The sequence below is a fragment of the Egretta garzetta genome, unplaced genomic scaffold (assembly GCF_000687185.1).
Source record: "Egretta garzetta isolate BGI_Z169 unplaced genomic scaffold, ASM68718v1 scaffold435, whole genome shotgun sequence".
NCBI classification, from domain to species: domain Eukaryota; kingdom Metazoa; phylum Chordata; class Aves; order Pelecaniformes; family Ardeidae; genus Egretta; species Egretta garzetta.
The window spans coordinates 376,634-399,571 of NW_009259691.1; the positions used below are offsets into that span (position 1 = coordinate 376,634).

Sequence of the window (22,938 nt, forward strand, 5' to 3'; positions counted from 1 at the left end):
CTGGAGAAGAGGAGGCTGAGGGGAGACCTGATCACTCTCCACAATTACCTGAAAGAAGGTTGTAGCAAGGTGGGTGTTGGTCTCTTCTCACAAGTAGCAAGTGGTAGGATGAGAGGAAATAGCCTCAATTTGTGCCAGGGGAGGTTTAGATTGAATGTTAGGAAAAAATTCTTCACCGAAAGGGTTGTCAAGCGTTGGAACAGGCTGCCCAAGGGAAGTTGTTGAGTCCCCATCCCTGGAGGTATTTAAAAGAGGTGCAGACGTGGTGCTTAGGGACATGGTTTAGTGGTGAACTTGGCAGTGCTAGGCTAATGGTTGGACTCAATGATCTTAAAGGTCTTTTCCAACTTAAATGATTCTATGATTCTATGATCCCATATCACAAACGAGTATTTTATGAGAGCTGAAGTCAACTGTGCAGCCCAGATTACTTCCACCTTTGTAGACTGCATTACAGAGAGTGCTGTGGGAAGCAGTATTTCGGGAAATGGCATGGTTAGAGAATCTGAGCCCTGCAAACCCAGGAGAGCATGACTTGCCCTCCTTTCCCCTGTGCTGCTTGGGTTTGCAAATGGCAGATGTTTCTTTTTCCCAGCTTTCAGCATTATTTTATTTCTCATTGGCAACTGAGTCAAATTGCACTATACATGTGGTATCCTATGACTGTCCTTTATTGGGCAATGGCAGTCTTTCTGTGAAACACATCTAAATATTTCCTCACATTATCATCCTTGCCCAGGTGACGGTGTGCTGCGGTCGGTACCTTCTGCACCTGCTCACTGGGTCGCACAGGGAGCACTGAGGTCCTGGAGGCAGAAAGTGCTGGTTTTGGTTCTGTACTTTAAATGTGTATCTTTTTTCCCTCCTCCTAAAATTGTGTTTATTATCTAGTCATGTTTCAAAGAGGCAATGAATTTCTGCATTTAAACCACTTCCCCAGAAAGTGGTGGGCTTTCTCGATAAGGAGACAGGTACGAAGAACCTGTTCCATTTTGAATCTCTGAAAATAAAGATCCTGGCAAACTATTGTTGCTTCATTCTTGTTTTGCTTTTATTTAAGCTGTTCCAGAGGCTTGTTGTGCCTGTATCAGACAAGAGATGTGTGGAAGTTGCCTCCAGTGCTGGCCTGTGAAGGGCCCAGGGTGTCAGGGAAGAGGATGATCATCATAATGAAAGCCCACCTTCTTCTGGGGCCAGCAGGCTTCCTCATGGAGGTGAGATCCGGACAGGTGATTTGCTGTTCAGATAGTGGCAGACAGGCTGTCAGGACTCCGGCTGCTGATGGATGAACTCTGGTTCTCGTGAGGGTTTGTGTATTTTGTGACCATGAGTTTTAGCTGCACTAAATATATGGTTTCCTTCCTCAGCACGCTATCCTTTTCATAGGAAATGTTTTGTTGGGTCTTGTCATGCAGCCTTCTACTGACCTAGGGGTTAAATATGCTACAAAAACTGCCCATAAAACGGACTATGTGAAGATTTAATGAATATTGTGGTACTCTTAATAATCTGGTGAATAGCTGACTCTCATCTCTGTGTGTATGTAGAAGAGCATGAAGAGAGGAAATCTGTGACAAGTAATGGCCATATGAATAATTTATTTGACACAAAACTATTTTGTATCTTGAGAAAAATCTTGTATCCCTGTGAAAGCAGAAGTTCCTGAGGCAGCACAGCTTGCCTCTAGGGCAATATGCTTTTTTTCAATCTCCATTTCTCATTTTCTAGCAACAATCTTGTTTACTTTATCAGAGTTCATAATTAATAATCACTTGTCAGGGTTTTTCTGACTCTACCAGCAATTATTTTGCCATTCTGCATTAGCATGTCCAGCGTGAACAATAGACTGTACATTCCATATTTTGTTGTAAAGATATGGCAAGAAAACATTTATGGCTTTGTGAATAAACAGAATGGATGTAAGATCTGAACAACAGAATGATGTACAGGTTTGGGATTTGATTGCATTCTTATCGAGTGAAAAATGACATTAGGATTAGAAGGGAAATATTTGCTGAAAATAAGAAAAGGTTACCTCAACTTTTTTGTAGTTACAAGATGGTATTCAAAAGAGGTATTTTTATACCCAACAGGGAGCCATCCAGGGTTTATGCAGATTTGACATTTTCTTCTTTCTTCTCTGTTTGTATCTGGAGCCCAGGGTGAACAGCCTCCTTTTTGTTTGCTCTCTTTAAATATCTTTGTCTGGGCAGCTGTTGATTCAGGCCCTGTGAATAAATAAAATGAAGAGTACCTCCTGCATGATTTAAAAAGAAATGCTGTTTTCTGAATCCTGACTTGCCATTTGTGGTGTTAGCACTATCTTACTTAGACAAACAAACAGCCTCTTCTTCCTCCTCACAAACTTACTAGCTTTTCACTTGCAAAAGCTGCAGCAAGTGAACTTTCATGACATTAATGGGAGGTGAAGGTAGGCGAGGGAAGATGCTGCCTTTGTCCGAGAGGAGGAGAAGCGCTGTGAGCCCAGCGCGCCTGCAGCGCTCCAGCTTCCTGCGTAGTTTTTATTCTCCTAGTGCTTGTGAGTGTTACTGAGGGAAATCAAAGACAGAATCCTTTAAGAGTTCAGTCCTGTCAACCCCTGCACACTGCTTCTCATCATCACTTTAGGAGGACTATTCACGCAAAAAACCCAGTGCTCACTGGGTGCAAGCATCGAAAAAGGGGGTCAGCTGAGAGAAAAAACACCAATTCTTCATAATAATAGCAGCAACAATCCCGTTAGCCTTATTTTACACCTGTGGAAATGGAGGCATGGAGAAATGCAACGTGCTGAAGCTGGGAGCACCAGCTGGGTCTGGGACACGAGCACTCCCCTTTCCAGGTCTCTCTTCTAATGACTAGACCAAATTGTGTGAAGCCAACATGTGATCACTACCTGATGCTCTTTATTAAGCATGACTATACCTGCCCCCTGTTTTGCATCCCGATAATATGTTTGAAGGCTGTTCTTGTTCCTTTTGGGTGCTCCAAGCTTTAGGGGGAGAGACGGAGGAAAGGACAAAATCATAGGGACAATACACTATGTTGCTGTGTGATGATAGAAAATATTGGATACTGAAAGATGCTAGTTATTTTAAGGTTGAAGGTGCAAAACATATCAGAAAAAGTGCTGAGCATCTTCAGCGTCTGTTGCCCTCAGCGGGAGCAGAGACACTCAGCATCTCTCAGATGGCACTAAGCACTCACCAGGATCACCCTGATAATGAGCCCAGACAAATCCATACTCTTTGGCTGGCACAGTGTAAGCAGAGGTGAGGAGAGCTGTCGAACACAAAGTGGAACAGACACTGTGGATTCACCAGTCATGGAAGAAGCCTGGGAAACTCTATGTTTTTATTTAAATCATACATATGAATATGCTCTGTGAAAAACATTACCCATGGCTTTAAAAACTGAATGACAGATTGAAGCTCCAGTCTCCAGGGCTCATGTGGGTTTTGGGGGCTCCCAGGGCAGATGGCTGCTCTGTCCATCCTCCCTCCTGCACCAGCAGTGGGATGGCGTGTGTGTGCTGTGGGAGAGCAAGCGGTTAAATCAGGAATCTTCACCATGACAATTTGTTTTCAATAATCTCTTCAGGGCTTCCCATTCCCCTGTGCTTTTTGCCAGCTAAGAAGGATGTGCAGGTGACAGGGGGGGGGGTGGGGGGAGGGGGTGAGGCTGCTGATTTTTAGGGACATCTGGAAGGACTCTTGTGTTTACTGTGTTCACATTCATGCTCTTGAGGGGCATACTTTTGGCAGATCAAAGTACTTAAATAAGCATCACTTCAGTTCTATTTAGCACATAGTCTTCAATATTTGAAATCAGAAAGAAACTTTCAGGTTCTCTCTCAGATCCAGGAGATCTTTGGTGGAGTAATGTTAGCAGCTGACTTCTGTTCAGATCTGCCTGCTATTTTACCTCTTCCAATGTTATCTGGGAGTTTAGTCACCACAGTTTCTTCTCACCTGCCCTGTACTGACCCTATGCTGAGAACATGGCCCATCTGTAACTGCTCACAGCACACTCCATCCTTTTTGTGATCCATCCTAGTTCCTCCTGCCGGAGGGAACTTATTGCCATGTGGCCTCCAGCAGGAGACCGTCATGGGGATGACACCTAACATGGCTATCAACACACTAGCTGTGAACTTGGCAGTCCTATGTCCTATTTTCAGTACAATCATTTCCTTCCTTTATTCTCTCAGTCCTTTCTGATACTGTTTATGATCTTTGTCCCCCAGCACCTCTGCAGCATGGTGCCACATAAGATCCCTTCTCCCCGGTGTTGCTTCCTCCATGGTAATTAGTTTCTTGTTGGTGTGACACACTCCCTGGCTGCCAGCCGGCTTGTGTTCAACCATCTGCTGTCACACAGGGCTACATAAGCCAAGTTCTTGCTACTGGACCAGACCTTTCACTTCAGCTGGGTCCCTTCATGCTGAGTCCAGCACGGCAGGGCCCACAATGGTGTGTGAGCTCATGCAATAGGAGCACAGGATACCTTCAGGCAACATCCTGATCCCCTGTAGGGTACAGCTACACAACCTTGTGCTTGTCCAGGAACCTCCCATGACACCCGAAGGTGGAGGGCTGGCCACCAACAGGTTCAGCTTTCTGTTTGTGACATGTAGGGTCACAGACTGGCTTATCCAGTCAGCAGCTGGAGGAGGAAAGGAATGCTTTTGGGGTCATACAGACCAAACTGCCTGGAAACAACATGAAGACATGGAAAGTGCAAGAGCAGTGTGGCAGAATGAACACATCCTAAGAGAAAAGATGAAACTAGGTCATAAAAACCAAGAAAAGAGGGGACACCACACTTACTATTCGTTAGTGATTTCTAGGTTGCTTGGTAGCTCAGATCAAGTGTCTGACCCAGAGATGGATTCCCCAGTGATCAGAATGATTCCTGTTTTCAGCTCACTTTTAAGGAAAAAACTTAAATTTTGCAAGTCTTATTCCAGGAATTAAAGGTGTTTCTTATATCAGCTGTAATGTGCCAGCCTGCTCCTGCCACACAGCTGGGCTGTAACTCCCAGGGAAGGGTTAAAGCTCCCTTTCCTTATCCCACTGGCAGCAGAGTGCCAGCCAAGGGAAGTGGCAAGCAGCTTCCTGAGCCTTTCGGAGTTACACAAAGCCCTGGAGCACCCACATCTTCTCAACAAGTTTCTTTTAAAGGTAAGACAAGCCTTAAAACAAAGTCCCAGGCTGTCTGTTGAAGTTTTTATCAAGTGTATATCTTTAGCTGCTTAAAGCTTAATCAAAACCTGTCTGGAGATGCTTTATTCATACTGAAGCGTATCCATGTAAGAGAGCAGTTCTGACTGTGGTTGGGAACACCACAGGGTGGTTGGTTTCTTCTTGCCCAGTGAGATGTACTCAGCCTGAGAGTGCTCTCATTTCTCAGCAGCTATGAGGGGCTATCACACCTACTGTTTCTCTGCTGTAAGCAGTTTCATCATCTAAGTAGAGATGAAAACATTGGTACAAAACCCTGAAATAGGGATTGATGAAAAAAAAGTGTTCTATTACAAGTATAATCAACTGATGAGAAGCACACCACTGACTACCTGCTGTGGGTGTGTGTGGAAAAAAGAGCATGAAAGAAGCACTCGTCTTTCTTGTAGCTAGCTCCTTTGCTATTGTTAAAACAAAATCATTACACTCAGTGTGTCTGGTGATATGAATTCCTGAAGGGGCAGAAAAATGTTATGACCGTGCCAAGGACTGACTTTCAAATGCTCATGATCACAAAGACAAGCACGGCACTGCTCCCAGGAGTGTGGCAGTGTGATGTTCCCCTGTGCTCTGTGGACCCCTTAAAGACCAATAGATTTATGGTAAACCACAAACTGTTTGAGGCCTGTTAAACTACCTGCTGTGCTGTTTTAAACCTGAGCTATAGTGGGACTTCCAGAGGGGGAAGGGGAATTTATTAATAGTATGTACATCTTAGAATCCCATGTAACAAGAGCATTTATTTTTCCTCAGGATGCTTGAGTAGACTTGTATGGGTAAAGCTTGTCTTTTTGCACATGGTTATAAACGTTAATTGTGCTGCAACAGAACTTAATCTTGGAAAAGGTGGCTATGTTGCTAGGTGAAAATCTTCAAGAGACCCAGAAGTGCCTCTTAGTATAACATGAGTATATTGTTTCCAATCCAAATAATACTTTGTGAGTTTTCCCTTAGTCTTCCTCATTCAAGAGATTTGTGCCTGAACTACCTTGTTTTCCCAGAAATGACAGGTATTCAGCCAGAAAGGAATTTGCGTACAATGTATGTTACTTTACATTGTGTCATTGGCTTATGTTATGGTAGGGTCCACCGAAATAACATGATACAAAGTTACAGGCGATGATGTGACATTAGTCATGGGCTACCCCAAGAAACAACTCTCCCTCCCCTTCCAAACCAAGTATCTGCCATTACTCAGGCTTCGCTTCAAGTTTTTTTAAGTTTTGATCTAACAGGAAAGGTAACTGTTCTGGCGGTGGTGGTTTTTTGTTTTTAAAGGCATTGGAGCATCTGAAGCTTCACCTGAATTAGAACCACTTTCTGAGATTGCTGAGTATGCCTAATTTTTTCTTTAAAGATGATGTTGTATTCAGGTAGACAGTATGAGACTAGTCACATAATCCCAGGGGTTTGAAAGTTTCTGAGCTTTGCTTGTAAGTGATTAAAAATTAAGCTGGTTGAGAAATATATACACATCTGCTAATAAAGATAATAAAGCTTATTGTAGGTGTGGCTGCAAAGTACAAACTACCTCAGTAATTTATAAGTAGCCACATTATGTTTATTTACCATTAATTTTCTATATTTTGCAAATATACATATGCCCCTGCAAAATAGGATCTCCCATTCCACCCATGTTTCCCAGTGTTCAGTTAGACTGGGGTCTAAGGAACTCTCGGAGAGTTATTTCCTTCTCTGTCTACAGCTACCACCTGATTTGAATCTATAGGGTATTTGTGGATGTCTTACACATAGGTAGTAATTGTACCCTTGTGTTATACTGCAGAAATTTTTGGTATATGTCCTTGTCATGGCTTGTGGTCCTCTGCTTATTAGCCTGCCTCCCCAGGATTTATGCTGAATTTCAAATCTTGCATTCATCCAAGTAGCTACCATTCAATACCATAATAAATAAATCCTTGATAATGACACAGCATTTTAAGCCTATCCCTTAGATATTGCAGGATTGCAGGCAGAAGTCAGAAATTTTAGAAGTTTTTCTACTGGGCCTCCCACACCAGTATCTTGGGAAGAACCAACAAGTACATCCTTAAAAGCTAGGACAGATACCTGCATCTGTTTTCATTCTACCAACTGAAAAAAAAAAAAAAAATCAGTGACCATATATTTTAGAAGATCATGGGTTTATTTGAACCCTGAACTCTTGGCTTATGGTAATTCACAGGAATAAAAATAGTCTAGGGTTATGTTCCTAAGTTAGCTTTTGTGTGGTATCTCATATACAAATAGATCGAAGTCTCTTGATCGAAGGTTTTATGACCCTTGGTTGGGATTGATCTTCATTTATTATATGTAAGGATTAATTAGCTAGCATGTGTAATAGCTTTAAAGGTGTTTGGGATTATTATAGGATATAGACTTGGCAAAATATGGAATTGATAGTAGTATAAAATAATACCAAAGTTAAAATGTAAAATCTTGGCAATTGCTTTATGGCTATGTAAACTGAATAAGCTGAAAATGAGACGATATTGCTGGGGTGGTGTACTTGCTGGAGCCAAGTTTCCTGTCTCCTAATGAGTTTGCTCTTTCCATAATGCTGAGCAAGGTTTGCATCCTGCTTTCTTCTTGCACCTCATTTTTAATGGCTCCAAGACTTACCTTTGAAGCAATGTAATCGGTTTCACTGGCAACACCTGTCAAAAAGCAATCAGGAAATGGGGAAAACCCCCCACATTTGTATGTGCTGATATATTCACATACACAACTAAACATAATGCATTATGTGTTGAGAAGTGAGCTTTTTACCATAAAGTCGTTGATTTGATCTCTTTTCTTTCTTTCTACATAATCTATGCAGATCTGGTATCTAACTAGGAAGTCTTTTTCAGCTAAACTTTTCGTAAAATAAACGTAAGAAGGGAGAAGGCTGTGCACTAAGCAATTGCTCTAATGGAAAGGAGAAGGTAATATAGTACTCGTACAGATCATTCAGTTATTCAGCGTAATTCAGGGTATGTTTACTTGATAGTTTTGCAATAAAACCTGCTTTCTCTGGTGACATATCTCCCAGGTTTAACCTGCTCACAGATGGTCCTGAGCATTTGCTGCTCCTGAGCACTCCTAAGCTCTGCAACTGCGAATAGGGAAATGAGTGACACGACCACCTTACCAGCACAGGAACTCAAACGCTATCGGAGAGTGACTGGAGATAAAGTCTGTCCATGACTTGGATATCATGGTTTCTCAGCTTTTGCTTCATTCATCTTCTAAGTCTCAAAGAGAAACTTAGTTTTGTTTCTATTTATAGAGAAAAGGGCATTTTGCATTCTACATCCGCCATCTGCTCACATGTTCCCAGTGGTGGCTGGGATAGCAGTAAAATACTACGCTGTGCCCTGCAGAGCTTGGTGGTGCAAAATTACAATGTGTGTACACACGGGCATCTGCCAGGAACTGGAAGTTTGCAGCAGCCCTAGACCTTAAAGAAATTCCAACCAGCAGAGAAAATCATGTGAGCTGCCTCTTGTCCTGGCCCTCTGATGAAAGCTCACCCTTTCTTTGCATCTGAGTCTGATTCCACTGTGGCTTCATGCCCCACATTTTATATTGCTGTGTGCAAAATGTTTCTCATTGGGAAACATGCTAAAATGCAATTCTGAGACTTCCTCTGGAGTAGGTGAGGAACGGGGTGGGGTCTTACAAAGCCTTTACTCAGGTTATTTAGTTTCCTGGTAGGCAGCTGCTTTTCCCCTGCACTTAGTTATCCTGAGCTGATTTTTGACCTGCATTTCAGACTGTCCAGTTCTGGCCTTGCTGAAGGGGCGTAGCTGATACCTGCCAGTACATTTTCACAGAAACTGCTTCTTGCTGTTTGGAGTAAAATGGCATGTCCTAGTTTAGACAAGTGGGTTGGTGCAAAAGCTTCTTCTAAGCTCTCTATTTCATGCTCTCTATGGTAGGGAAACAGCGTATTTGGTCAAAAATAACCATCACAGATGCCAGTGACAGCTCTGGTGACAGAGGCAAAGTAGGTATTGCCTAAAGGAAGTAAAATAGCCATGGTCCTGCTCAGCTGTGGCAGATCCTAATGATGGTTCAGCTGTGGCAGATCCTAATGACGGTTCAGCTGCTGGTGCTGAGGTATAACGCATGCCCTCCAGCTGAGGGGTGGGTGAAGCAGGGGGCCATGAATGAGCTTGAAATCATCCATCAGAAAGATGACAAACATATGGTAGTGAGAGTGACTAAATACAAAATCTTTCATGGAAGATGCTGTAGCTTTTTTTTGCACCAAAACTTGCTGCTGCTCTTGCAGGTAATTGCTACTCAAGTGCAAACTGGGTTCATTACAAGAGCTCCTGGATTAAAAATGTTTGGCCTAAAGTCATATCAGAGATCAGACTGAATGACCCCCAAATCTCTCCCTCTCACCTACAAAGATAGGAAGCAACCAAAGAAAAAACCACCACCAGCAGCAGCAACAACAAAAGGGGATCATTATCCAAAGTCTTACAGTGACTGAACTGGCACCTAATGGCAAACTGCTCCTCTACTGCCCAGTGGCCTCTGAGGGCGCTTTTTGCAGACAAAATAATCCACAACCCTTAACTGTGAATTCTGATTAACTTCAGCCACAGCTTTGTGGCTGGTGCTGTGGCTATAACATCTTGCAAAACAATCAAAATCTATTCATCACCTAACTCTTCATTATCAACTTTTAAGTGGATTCATCCATCAGAAAGAGCCCAGCAAGGGGGCTGGTCAAAAGGCTGACTGGAGTTGGTGGTAACAGACATGTTTATAGGACTTTTTATATAAACTTTATAAGACCTTTCCTGCAAGGCCATAGAAACTTCAAGACCTCCCAACAATCTGCTTTGAGCTTCCTTCCAGGCAGTGTTGCTGTGGACACCACCTCCCCCGTAGACTAAAAAAATTGAGTTGTTTTTTCACTGCATTTTATTTTCTACTCCCAAGACACTTTATAAATGCTAGCTGGACTTAGCTAGAGCTGTGCTACAGGTTAGGGGAAAAATTATTTCTGTGTTACAGAAACGCTGCTTGCAATATTAAGGTCACACCATCCTAACATGATCCTACCACAGAGATGAATACAGATTCTGATGCGTTGTGTTGTGCTATGTCGTCCTCAATTAACTGAAGGCGGTTTGCCCCAGGGCCTGCCGATTCATCTGTTCATTGAAGCTCGCACCGAATTAACATACAACAAAATCGAAAGATTCTTCCACAACAAACAGCTTGCTCATTCATCTGTTGTTTCATTGTGGTGCTGTTCTTGTTACCACATTTGATTTAATTTGTACGTGTGCTAGTCGTGAAAAAAACACTGTCATACCCTTGCTTTGGGGCATGAAAGGTCAACAAAGCAAATAGCTGCTGCCTTTTGTGGCAATCAAAATACACCATGTAAGATGAATTTGGAATGGCTTGCTGATGCTGCATATTAGGGAGCTAAAAAGCTTTTAATCCTTATTTAAAACTTTGTGTGTTTGTGTGTGGGGTGTGTTTGGGTTTTTTATAATTAATTTGCACAAGCATCTTGTGTAAAGGATTCCTTACCATACATGAGCCTTTGCCCTTTCAATCTCCACACATCCCCCAGAATTAAAAGAATAATCGTGTCAGATCTGTTTTCGAAGGAGTGCTGTTTGCTAAAAAGATGAGTTATTCAGATCATAAACTTGCGCAGTGATCATAGTAAGTGGTATCTTATAAGCACCTCTGAAGAACTATGGAGTTGCCGCAGTGGATTAAAAACTGAAGTTGTATTACTAGTTTCTGTTTCAGTTCATGTAGAAATAATCTTATTTACTATGCAATTTTAAAATACTTTGAGCTAATCGTATGTTTAAACTGCTAAGACAAACATTTTCTTTTCTGGTAGCTTCCTAAGTTTAGCACTGTCAACTGGAAAGACGTAAGTACAGTAGATCAAAGGATGGAACTTCCCTGTAAGTTCTTCCTTGTTAGCAGAAAGTAAAATCTTATTTAGGTATTGAAAATTACCGGTAACTAAGGTCCTCTCAATTAGTTTGCGCCAAATTTCTGACAACATAAAGATCAATGTGGAAAAAATAAAATTTCCATTAAAGATGCTGCATCTATTCAGCCAATAATGCTTTTGCATTTCACACCGTGATGTGACACCAGCTAGCGACAGTGTTTCTGACTGTCACCTACAGACCGCTCTGTGGGGGAGCCTGTGGGTACAACTTCTCTAAGCTCCCCAGCATCTGCTTTCACCAGCTGCAACAGTTGTACAAAGATGAGAGTGGGGAAGTAACGAATAGTAAAAAGGAAGACGTAAAATTCATGAGCATGTTTAGGGTCGGCCCCTAAATCAAGATAATCCCTTAATATATCAGAGAAACACGAAAAGATTTTAAAGGCCTGTTTCAGGATGTGCCATTTCAGAATGCCTTAACATCCCACATTGCTTAAAGGTCTTTTAAAAAGGTCAAGTTGGGAAATCATGCAAGTTTATCCCTTTTAGATAGAACACAAAGATATATGACAGAGAGAAAGTCTTTGTTGCTCTTAGTAGTATTCTTGTAGTTAGCATGATCCAAATATTTATTTAGCAACAGTGCTTATGTGGCAGCACAGGTAACCACCCAATCAATACTTTGTGCTCAATTATTGGTACTTAACTCTGCCAGCTTCTGAATATCCTTTTCCCTCACTGAAATCAAGAATAAACTCTCTCCTGGATAGAGAGGAACACACATATTTATGCTATGTTGTACCAGTTCTGCAGAGTCTTTCAAAATACATTAAGATTGCTGACTTTAATTTTCATAGCAATAAGGATGTAATTTTAACTTACATAAACAAGACAAACCATACAAACTGTAATTTATTTCATTCATACAACAAGGAATATAAGAACTTCTGCTTTACATATGTATTTTAAATTCTTTTTAGGTATTTTAATTTTAAAACTTCACATTCAGTAAGAAAGCATACTATCAAAAGCCAAGTTTGAAGACCAGTTAGGAAGTACTTGTACTCTGTGTTATGTGACAGATTGTCATACAGCAATATTTAAAACCGCTTTTTTTTCTGCAGAAAAGTCAGAAAAAAATTCCTTTAAAATGTTCATTAATATTAAATGGAGACTTGCTCATATACCAGACAACTATTTCAAAGTTGTCATACTGGCAGTATCCTGCCATTCCTGTAATCTCTCATGCGTGTAGTTCCAACATGTGTTCTAGCTGCATTTTAATAAGTGGTATGTTTTAAGATGACAGAAACTAATTAGGACTCCTAAACCTTTCCTGCTACTCAAAGTAACACAGGCTTTGCCACAGGGATGCATTCAGTATAGTTTATCTACTTTGAGCCAGTATTTTCAAAAAGATGTATGGGACATTTGCTCTGGCTGTTTTTACATAATAAAAAATATGCTCATCAGAGCATAGCAAAGTGCTGTTTTAACTGTTTGATGAGCTGTTGTGTATCAACATGGCCTGGAAATGCTTCTTCTGACTTCTGAGCAGCTGTGTAGCTCCTCTGCAGATCTCCAACCTGTAAGAAATACACAAACTAATTTTGTAAATCCAAGCTCTGCAGTATTTGCATCATGTATTCTGTGCAGTATATTTTTGATGCTCACAAATGTTTAAACATAGCTGATCCTGAGAGCCAACAAGTAAAACAGCATCAGTATGGAGGCTTTTGAACTCAGGGTTATGTCCCCTTTACATCAAGGGATGAGAAGAAAAAGACAGAAATGTGATTGTAATGGGAGGGATGCTTCAAGACAGTAACTTTATATCCCATTCCACCAGACTTCTTGGAGAATGGACAAGAAGGTACACCATGCCCAGTGCTTGAAGTGAGGAGGAATAAAAAATGGAAGATTTGTTTTTAAACTCCATAGAAGTGGTGTTGCATATACAGGCAAAACACAACCAATCAGGCGTCCGTAAAAGCCACAGCTCCGTGTGATTTCCTGCTTCCTCACAGAGAGGCACAACAGTGTTGGAGAGCTGATGTTGCTACTCTGCTGCTTTTAGAAGTATGTTTCCACATTGTTCCCTGCTTAAGGAACTTTGTTTTTTCCTAAATCGCCATCATTTTTTGGAAGGAGGAAGGGTACGTAAAGAGAGCATCTCAGAAAGTGGGTCCAGCAAAAAGAACCCAAATGTTTGGGAACACACCTAGAAGAGTGATAGCTCCTGGGTGGAAAGGAAGAAACTATGGGAAGTGTCAGTAGGCCGCCTCCATTGCCTGTGCATCAGTCAGCACAGGGCTTCAGTGCAGCAAGAATTCTCTGAAGGAGAAGAAACCAGGGTCCTGGCCAGAGAAGTTACCTTTTGTAAACCACGGCTTTACACCGCATCTAAGGATTGCATTACCACACTGCATCAACAGCTAGCTGATCTGGCCATCTGTCTTCTCCCACAACCTCTGCAGGTTCTTTGTGCAAAAGCTATGTAACAAGACGTTTGCAGACTAGGATTTACTCCTTAATCGGTAAGTACGGAATGCAATTATTCAAAACCATCTTGTTTCACAATGGAGAGGATACGCTTACAAATTAATGGGTTGTTCTCTCCTTGACGCATGTACTTTAGTATCTGTAGGAGTTGGGCTGCCCACACAACACAGACTCATAACAGAATATTGAAGGTGTAGGCACAAGCAAAGGAGCAATTTTTTCTTGTGAAAAATGTAAGGACTTGTACAAGTTTCTTCTTATTAACATGAATGTTGGACATCCTGTTAATTCAGTGTCTGAGACACTCCATATGAAATGATTAACACACAAAATTCAAAGGCTGTAAAGCTGAAGAACAGACTTTCCTTTTGAGATCAGTAAGATCATGGGATGAATAAATGATATTCTTTTTATAATTACTGATAAATCATATGATACTAGTCCACTTCACATTCTGAAAAAGCCAACGACTGTAAAAACTGTAGATGGAATTGTTAACTGATTGTTCATCTTCTGGGCATTTGGAAAATTACAAAGTTACTTTACAGCTGGTTGGCCTCACTTATTCTCAAAAGCAAACACCTGAATGACTACTTTTACACACAAAGCTTCTGGGTATTAAAACAAAAATGTAACATTAGTTTTCCTTGAGTTTATGCAACATGTATTCTTTTGTCTTACCTATTTGGAATTCTTAGTAATAACAATAAAATCCCAACTGCCCCACCAAGGCTCAATTTTTAGATTACAAGAATAGGATAGTGCATTACCTTCTCTGAGAGTATTGCAAAGTTGAAATGGGGCTCGTACATATGAGGTGCTAAAGATGAAGCAGTCTGCAGCAAAGCTCTTGCCTATGTAGAGAAAGAAAACAAAAATACAGTGAAATCTGGGCGGGAGGGAGGGTAACAAAAATCTAATGGAATTTCCATCATTCTTAAAAGAAATCATCCTGTGTTTTCTTTACTAGGCCTTTACTAAGAAAGCCATCTTCAACTATGTATGAGTTACAGCAATAGTATGTTTAGGCATAACACTGTTTAATAGCATTGAAATGAGTAAGACTCTTCATTGAGTCAGAAAAAACATGTTGGGACTTACTCAAATAAGCAATTCAGTCCTAAACACTGAACAGAATATGTTAATTAAAAAAAAGTATTTAAAGTCCCACACTACTGTATTTATCTGTTGTCTCTGACAGCGCTGTCTCAAGCATCCCAGAAAACCTAAATTTTATCATAAAAGGGACAGTTTTCACACCAAAAATTTTAATAAAATTAACTCTTTTTTTTCTGACTAGCAAAATAGTAGCATTAGAAACTAATGAAAAAGTAAGTATCAGAGTGTGCATTTTCATGCTGTAAATCCAATACAAAATTAAGGTCAGCTTGTGAATGCTTTTACTACAAAGTGGAACTTCAGGGGAAAAAAACTGATGTCTTAAAAACAAAAGTATCTGTGAACTGTTTGGGAAGGCAGAGTGAAGAGCTTACTAAATCTGATAATTCTGAGTACATGCAACAGTACTTATGAAAGAACTTTGTGAAATAAAATAATATCCAAGATAAGCAAAATGTCTTCACATTTTTTATTCTTCTGTGCATAATTTTATTGCCATGATGATTCTGATTTTTAATTATACATGTGATACAAGAAGAAAATAGAAAATTTTAAGCTAAAAACTAAAATCATAGAATCATAGAATGTTTTGGGTTGGAAGGGACCCCTAGAGGTCATCTAGTCCAACCCCCCCGCAGGAGCAGGGACACCGCTAACTAGATCAGGCTGCTCAGAGCCCCGTCCAACCTGGCCTTGAATGTTTCCAGGGATGGGGCCTCCACTACCTCTCTGGGCAGCCTGTTCCAGTGTTTCACCACCCTCATTGTAAAGAAATAGACAGGAAACAATTGATTATATTGGAAAGGCTCTGCAGTGCTAATTATTAGCAATCACAACTTCCACAACTGGACGTAAGTTCCACCTGGGAATTAAATGTCTCTAAATTTACTGATTATGAAACTGGAACTAAACCTGAAGTTGATTTGTCACTGGAAACATCCAGTGCTGGGTTCATTTCAGTGTTCCCATGGTAATTGCTAGTTATCTGAATAAAGTTAACTTTGAGAATTTGCTCTCAAAAAAGGTATTTACAAATCTTTATATCATATTGTAGCTCTCTGATGTATATATGAATCCATCAAAATAGGCTTGCTCCCATGAGGATTAAAACAAGCCCCCAGTTGTTCAAACTGTCCAACAAATGCGTATTAATTTTCCCTGCATGAGTATAAAAAAGGAATGCATTTAATCTACTGTGCATGTCAATTATACATCTAAGTGCAATACAACTTAGTATACTCACATTAGGTTAAGACGAACCACCAAGCTTACTGATGCAAAAGTATTTATCAAAAACCAGCTGCTTTGGGACAAAACTCTAAAGCAATCTCTTGCTGAAAAAAATCTTTTAAGAGCTGACCTGATTGCTGTCTTCTGCCACCCAACAAGAGTATATTATCTACATCTATAAGCTGAGAATATAGTCAAGGTTGTAATTTAAGTTACAATTAAGTGATGGGTTTTGGTTTGGGTATGAATTTAGAAAAAATATCTCAACAACTGCAAAGCCACTGTAAACCTCATTTGTCTTTGATGAACCATTTGGATACGCCCAAGAATGAGCATTTTAATGGGAGATGGCATGACAATATGGAGGTTACACTGAAACATGCATAAAAGTTATCCATATTTTCTGCCTGTAATAGTAAGCTAGACGTTTGTATGATGCCTCCACCTCAGGGAAATGACACGTTTCTTAAGTACAAAAGGGCCAAAGGAAGCATTCTGCTTAGGCAGAGATTCAACACCAACCTGCTCAGTGTGACCTTTTCGCATTTCCAGCACAGCCAAGTTGTTGTAAGCTTCCGCATAGTCGTTATTGTTGACTAATGTTAGCTTGAAACACTGGTAAGCCAGATTCAGGTCTCCTATCCCCTAAAAGCAAGATTGTATTTTAATTTGTGAAAAGATTGGAAACAACATGCATCTGTTTTGTTGTCTGGAGTATCTTTTCACCCATATGTACTACCATAGAACACAAATTACAATAAAAACACACTGATCAGAACCATATGTGCTTTCTTCCCAGACACTCTCATTTGCTTCTCATTCTTCCTCCAGACAGAATCGTTTCTCTCCAGCACAAACTTCCATGCTCTAAGTGATATTCATTTTATCTAATTTAACTTTTAGATGACTGAAGTGTCATCTAAAGACTACGTTATCTGCTACCGTCTATAGCAGGGTAAGAAAAACAGAGATGTCTCCAGCAGGGAAGTCATCTTGCCTCTCTGTCTCTACACAGATTAAAAAAAATCACACGTAAGCCTAGTTTTTAGCAGACAAAAATTAAGGGAGATTAATTTCTTTGTACGGGGCAGCTGACTACTCTTTAATGCTCTAGTGTTATGACCAACACTGATACAGCATCAGGTTAAACATTAAAAGTCACAAATGCTGAAAAATACAAGCACATCAGTTCAGATTTCAATGGTTTACGCAGTATAAATTAATGTGTTTATCCTAGTTGCAGTACAATCAAGATGAACAGTTGAGTTTCTCTCTGCCTTAAGTTAAATCATAATCAGCATTTGAAGACAACTCATATTAGAAAGCTGTCAAAAACTTTACTGAGGAACCTTATTGTGGGCATACAGCTAAATAGAAATCTAACACAACTTCTGGAAGAACATCTGCAAAAATGGGCAATGAATGTGAGGTAGTGTAGAAATTTAACAAACTTTCACGCAATAGCTGCCTATCAGACAGGACCATGCCTTCTCAACTATGACATACATAGCACTTTAGGTTCTGCTACATGCTGCTGAATATGTATTTTTAAGACAACAGAATCGGTCTAATGCTCCATGTAACACAAATAACAGCTCAGGGCAAAATATCTTGAATTCTTTTTTTTTGTCAGATTAGCTTGTATTGCAGCAAAGGCCTTCAAGGGCTGGTACGTGTTGCAATTTTTTTAGAAAGAAGGGAAGGTTAAAGATGGTGGGGAGGGAGCATCTTTTAGCAGGAGTAAGCCACGTTCTGTGAATACGTATAGATCTTTTTTCTTTTGCCTCTTCCTCTCTACTGAAGTGCAAATAAACCTTCAATCTGTACTGCACTTTATCCTGTGCACTGTTGGGTTTTGTGTTTCAAAGCAGGGCAATGACTCCTTCCCAGTTACTCTTTTTCCAGTTTTTGTAAAATTACATTTATTCAGAAAGGTTGTTAATATTTTTCATACCACAGCCACATGTCCCAAGTTGTACCACACATCTGCTGTCTCCTCCTCATTTTCAGCCAAAAAAAGCGCACGTTCAAAGGAAGAGAGCGTCATATCATACTGCTGGGCATAGAAGCAACAGAGGCCCAGATTGTTAAAAAGCTGGCAGTTATAAACACCCATCTGCAGGAGCCGTCTAGATGGAAAGAAAATATTTGGGTTTTTAGATTAATTTCAAATAAGAGTCCTATTCTAAATGACAAAGTTCTCTCCTCCTTTCCCCCTATTCTGAGACAGTGTAATAACCAAGTGTTAAGTCTTGGTAAAGGTTTCATGAAGGGCAGCACAGGACACTTCTGATTAGCAGAATCAAAGCTGTGCAAAACAGTCTTCTTGTAAATTAGATAACTTCTGTCTTTTTGACCATGCCATGATCTGACTTTACTGTAAGACAGAGCTGTACGCAGACTCTCTCCATTTCCTCTTTCCAATCCCTCAACCTCAATAAAGCTGTAATTTGTTGCAGTTACTTTTTATAATTCTTCAGACTTCAATTTTTTGCTTGATCCCTGTCCTTCAGCACTGCTCTAACCACCACTCGTACATCTAGTATGTGAATCTACACTAATCTTACATCTGAAACATACCTCAGATTTTGATTTAAACTGACATTGTTTAATGTGTCTTTTAGAATGGAGCTGTTTTATAAAAGTCCGTTTATTCATATTTATAGGAAAAACAGATACGCTAAGAGGGCCAAGGAAAAAGAGGGCTGCTGTCTGCAGCATGATGGAGTTTCTGAACCTAAAGCATCAAAGAGCTCAGGTCAAACAGAAATGAGATGGTAGTGCTTATATTGATTTAATCTGCTCTTAGACTTAACAACATGAGTCAGGCTCCTTTGCACTCTGTATTGAAATAAAAAGCAAGCAGCATTGCTTAACGCTATCTTTTTATTGCTTTCAGTAAAATATGGAGGAACCCCAGCCAACATTCAAGTAAGGGATTTTGTGGTCACAACTGCTCGTGACTCCAGGTGGAGTTTTTCAAAGACCACTCTTTTTCAAAGGGCTAAACAGGCAGCCCCTGTGCCTTCTGAATGCAACTGAAGTTGAGAGTAAGGGCCACTGTTCTCAAACTGCCTCATGCTGTGAAAAATCATTTCTTGTTTATTAATCAAATAATAACTGTTTTGATAACCTTTGCTGATACTTCTACATACTCCACACGTAATGATGACAAATTTTATTTAAGAGCAGATGTAATTATCACTGACTGAGAAGACATGTAAGTTGGTATGCTGATTTTATTGGTGGTATTTGTCCAAATGCGCAATCATCCTCCCAGGCCAATCTCCTAATGTTCTTTTTTTGCTACCAGCATTACAAAAATCAGCCCTTTATACCACCCTCCCACGCACTCAGTTCCCCCTCCCTCTCCGCAAGTGTAGATACCTATAAAACCGCAGAGCTATCTCAGGCTGGTCTGAATAAAAATGGTTACTGCCAATGCATGCAATGGCTTCCACATGAGTATTGTCTTGTTTTAAGACGTCTTTATAGTAGTCTGCAGCTGAGGAGATATTGTTCATTTCCTATACAATTAGAAAAAATTCAGATTAATTCTACTTTTTATCACTAATTTTTATCATAAAAATTATTCAAATGTCAATCTACTGATTGTTTTATCTATGCCCTGCAACCAAGATTAATTACGTACGCTTTTACAGTTCTCTGATCATACAAGGCAACATCACCAGTTGGCATCTTCACAAGCGATACACATCCACGCAAGAAGAATGTGTATTAATTTATCAGTGCTAGCTGTACCTGTCATTAACCTGCCATAGCTACAAAAAGAGATTTATTTTTTTCTATTTTAGAAAACAAAAGATTGGTCAGAAGTTTAGCATGGGCAATAGGTGTTTGCTATAGTACCTTGCGATAGACAGTACCGCGCAGTCGGTTTCCCAGTATGGTAACACACAGTAGACTTATTCCCCAGTCAACATCTCAATTATTTTTAATGCTTTGTAAGTCAACTCATTAATTGATCTGAACACAAATGAGAATATAATTGCATATGAAGAATTATTACGTGCCTTTGAAAACAGGAATCATGGAGTTATTACCAAAACTTGTACTAGCTACGATATGCCTGTTAAGAGAACTATATTGTATAAACACATGCCCAGACGTATGTCACTTGGAAGATGAATTAGGGCTAACTTATTGCTGTAAACAATATCACACTGTTTCTGAGGAGCGCAAGTCACCAGAGAACTCTACCCTGTATCAGAAGAAAATAAATGAAAAGATCAAAACACACTTCTCTGTTTAGAGGGGAATAATTTCTACCTGTGTGCTGTAGATATGCTGTACTCTCAACATGACTAAAGAATAAGCTTTTATTTAACCTCAGCAGCGTATTTAGCTATGAAAATATATATTTCCTGCGATTAAAAGAAATAGTACTAAAGCAGCCATTTAAAAAATTTTTAAAACCAAAAAAGGTCTACAACTCTTCCTACTGTCAAAAGGTAGTAACAGAGAAGAGAAGCTCTGATTAAGATGCCTGATGAGTATATTCCACTTGTGAGTCTATGTAATGAGAGTAGCCCTGTGCTGCAGTACAAATCTTTGCTAATGAAGCTATAATCTTGCACTCAGGTGTCAGTGCAAAACTAGATCCTGTCAACTATATGCTGCTCTTTTAATAATTCCTTAAAGGGTTATGCAATGTTATGTATGGTTCTGCAAAATAACATCCATATTAAAAACTGTTTAACAATTCAGGAAGAAAAGCCTCCAAAAATTATGCAGCTGTTTTCTTCCTTGCTGAAGGACAAAAAGGATTTAATATGAAAATGGATTAATGCTTAGGGGTTAGATGAGAATGATGAGAACAGGAGAGAATGCCAAGTATGAATGTAGAAAAAAATATTCATGACTTTGTTTAAAACATTTGTTCTGGAATAGCATCATTACCAACTTTCAGTGAAAAACAATATTAAATCCACTGTTTGACATGAAAATACACACTTTTAACATACAAAATACATGGTCACCAAGCTAAAATGAAACTGCTTTAAAACCATTCCTGCTTAAAATAACATTTGCTTCCTTAACTAAGAAACATTCACATTCCAACTGTTCTCAGTGGCTTAAGAAACTAACAGTAACACATAGTGCTAATAACGACAACGCTGACGAGTAGACTTGCTTTGCTGCTTAATCCTGCTAGCAGGCTGCTGGTGACTTGAGCGGTTTTAGTACGACGCGACACACATAAACTAGACCTAGCTACATGGACAACATCTGGACCACTTGACTTAACGTGGACTTGCTTCTGTGTGTCAATGGTAAATAAAATTACTTTGGTATCTTTGACAATGTTACCTGCTTTGCATTAGTGATACTGAAAATCAGCGTAGTTTAATTTTTGATGCCCTTACAACTGTAAGTAATGCAACTACTGGCTCTTTTTTCTTGCCCAGGCAGCTAACCTTGGCCACAATAAGGACTGCATAGGGGGTGCATACCTCGTAGATTCTGGCAATTCCACAAATAAGAGTCACTTCTCCAGGAAATCGATCTAACCCTTGCTTGAAAAGGTTCAAAGCTGTTACGGGCTGATCCAAGCGCAAATACACCTAAGCAAATAAAAAGTGTATATAAATGTCAAATGTCTGACTTCTATACTTGTACTGCTGTTTAAGAAGGGAGATAAATAAAAGGGCTGACACCTCCCTTGATGCAGTAAACCATTAGCTGAGATGGTGAATAATACTGGGAAAATAATGTGAATACTGAATAAATCTCTGTAATGAAGATAAAATAGGCTAATTAAGAAAATTAAATTTGCATGCATATCACCTAGACATTATTAATTCATCTGGACATTACTAATAAACCAAAAAAAGTATCTTGCTATTTATTATCGTATCAAAATAACATACTTTGACACTGAGGTGAAGGTATCACCTTGACTATTTTCCTGTTTCATGTATTTTAAAAAAAACTTATGTTTCGGCTTGAAAGAACCATATCTTTCAGGTTGATAGTGCTGGAATACCAAAATATTTCACTTAGTCAAATAAGACTGCACTGCACAGAGCAGTGACACTTTTACATTTCCTTACTGCTCTGCCCACCTCCCCTGTCACAAACAATAAAATCCTGTAACAGAAAGAGGGCGGTTTGGTCTCCATGATTATGACAACGTGTCATGTGGATAACGTTGTGTGAGAGCTGAACAGAGGACATCAGTGTGTCGATAGAGACCACCTCTGCAGCTGTTGGAGAGTACAACTGCAAAGCCTGCCTGTTGTGGGGCATGGTAAATACAGCTACAGCAAAGGAAAAAAACCCCGCACTCCTGCTCTGGGAAACTAGATGGCTAGAGTGATGATCTGTCTCCGACTCAGTGGCAAAGAGTTTTGAGTGCTCCTGTTGGAGCTAATACTGCTAATACTTGATATGACTAAAAAGGGGAAAGAATCCGTGGCTGGTATCCTGACAGAAACATTCTGTGATGCAATCTAAGAAAAATATCAATGTTAACTAAACACCTGAGAAACCTCCAAAGACATTTTTTTGTTTCTGCCCTTGAGCAATGGACTTCTGAGTGACAACAATTAAAATACTAGTTAAAGTCATAGGTCCTTTATTTGCATCCCTGTAGATATATACTGCTGTAGACATTTGCAAAGGATTCTTTCCTGTGACCACTCAAGTGACATTCTGAATTGTCTAAGAGGTGTTGACAGTGGCTGCCTTCCTAGCAAGGGACTGCCATTTCAAGTTGATCAAAAAGAAAAAAATACAGGCATATTTTTTCCAGTCATTTTGCTAATGTCACTTGCATTTCCTGTATTTTCCTTCTTATGAAAAGCAATAAAAGAGTGAGGGGTTTGGGTTTTCTGGGGGCTGTGGTGCTTGGTAGACTAGGACTACACTAATGACACCATCAATCAATATGCT

General features: G+C 39.9%; 1 protein-coding gene across 3 annotated transcripts in view; it reads right to left on the reverse strand.

The window, feature by feature from the left end:
• Positions 1 to 12,209: 12,209 nt before the first annotated feature.
• The window catches only part of TTC8 (tetratricopeptide repeat domain 8), a 37,240-nt gene continuing 26,511 nt past the window's right edge, over positions 12,210 to 22,938 (reverse strand). For all 3 annotated transcript variants that reach the window (XM_035894280.1, XM_035894281.1, XM_035894282.1), the window contains 6 exons: positions 21,498 to 21,608; positions 19,411 to 19,550; positions 17,978 to 18,152; positions 16,546 to 16,668; positions 14,445 to 14,528; positions 12,210 to 12,758 (listed from right to left, as the gene is read on the reverse strand). In XM_035894280.1, coding sequence (XP_035750173.1) covers positions 12,642 to 12,758; positions 14,445 to 14,528; positions 16,546 to 16,668; positions 17,978 to 18,152; positions 19,411 to 19,550; positions 21,498 to 21,608 — 750 coding nt within the window. In that variant the 3' untranslated portion in view covers positions 12,210 to 12,641. The remainder of the gene's footprint in view (positions 12,759 to 14,444; positions 14,529 to 16,545; positions 16,669 to 17,977; positions 18,153 to 19,410; positions 19,551 to 21,497; positions 21,609 to 22,938) is intronic.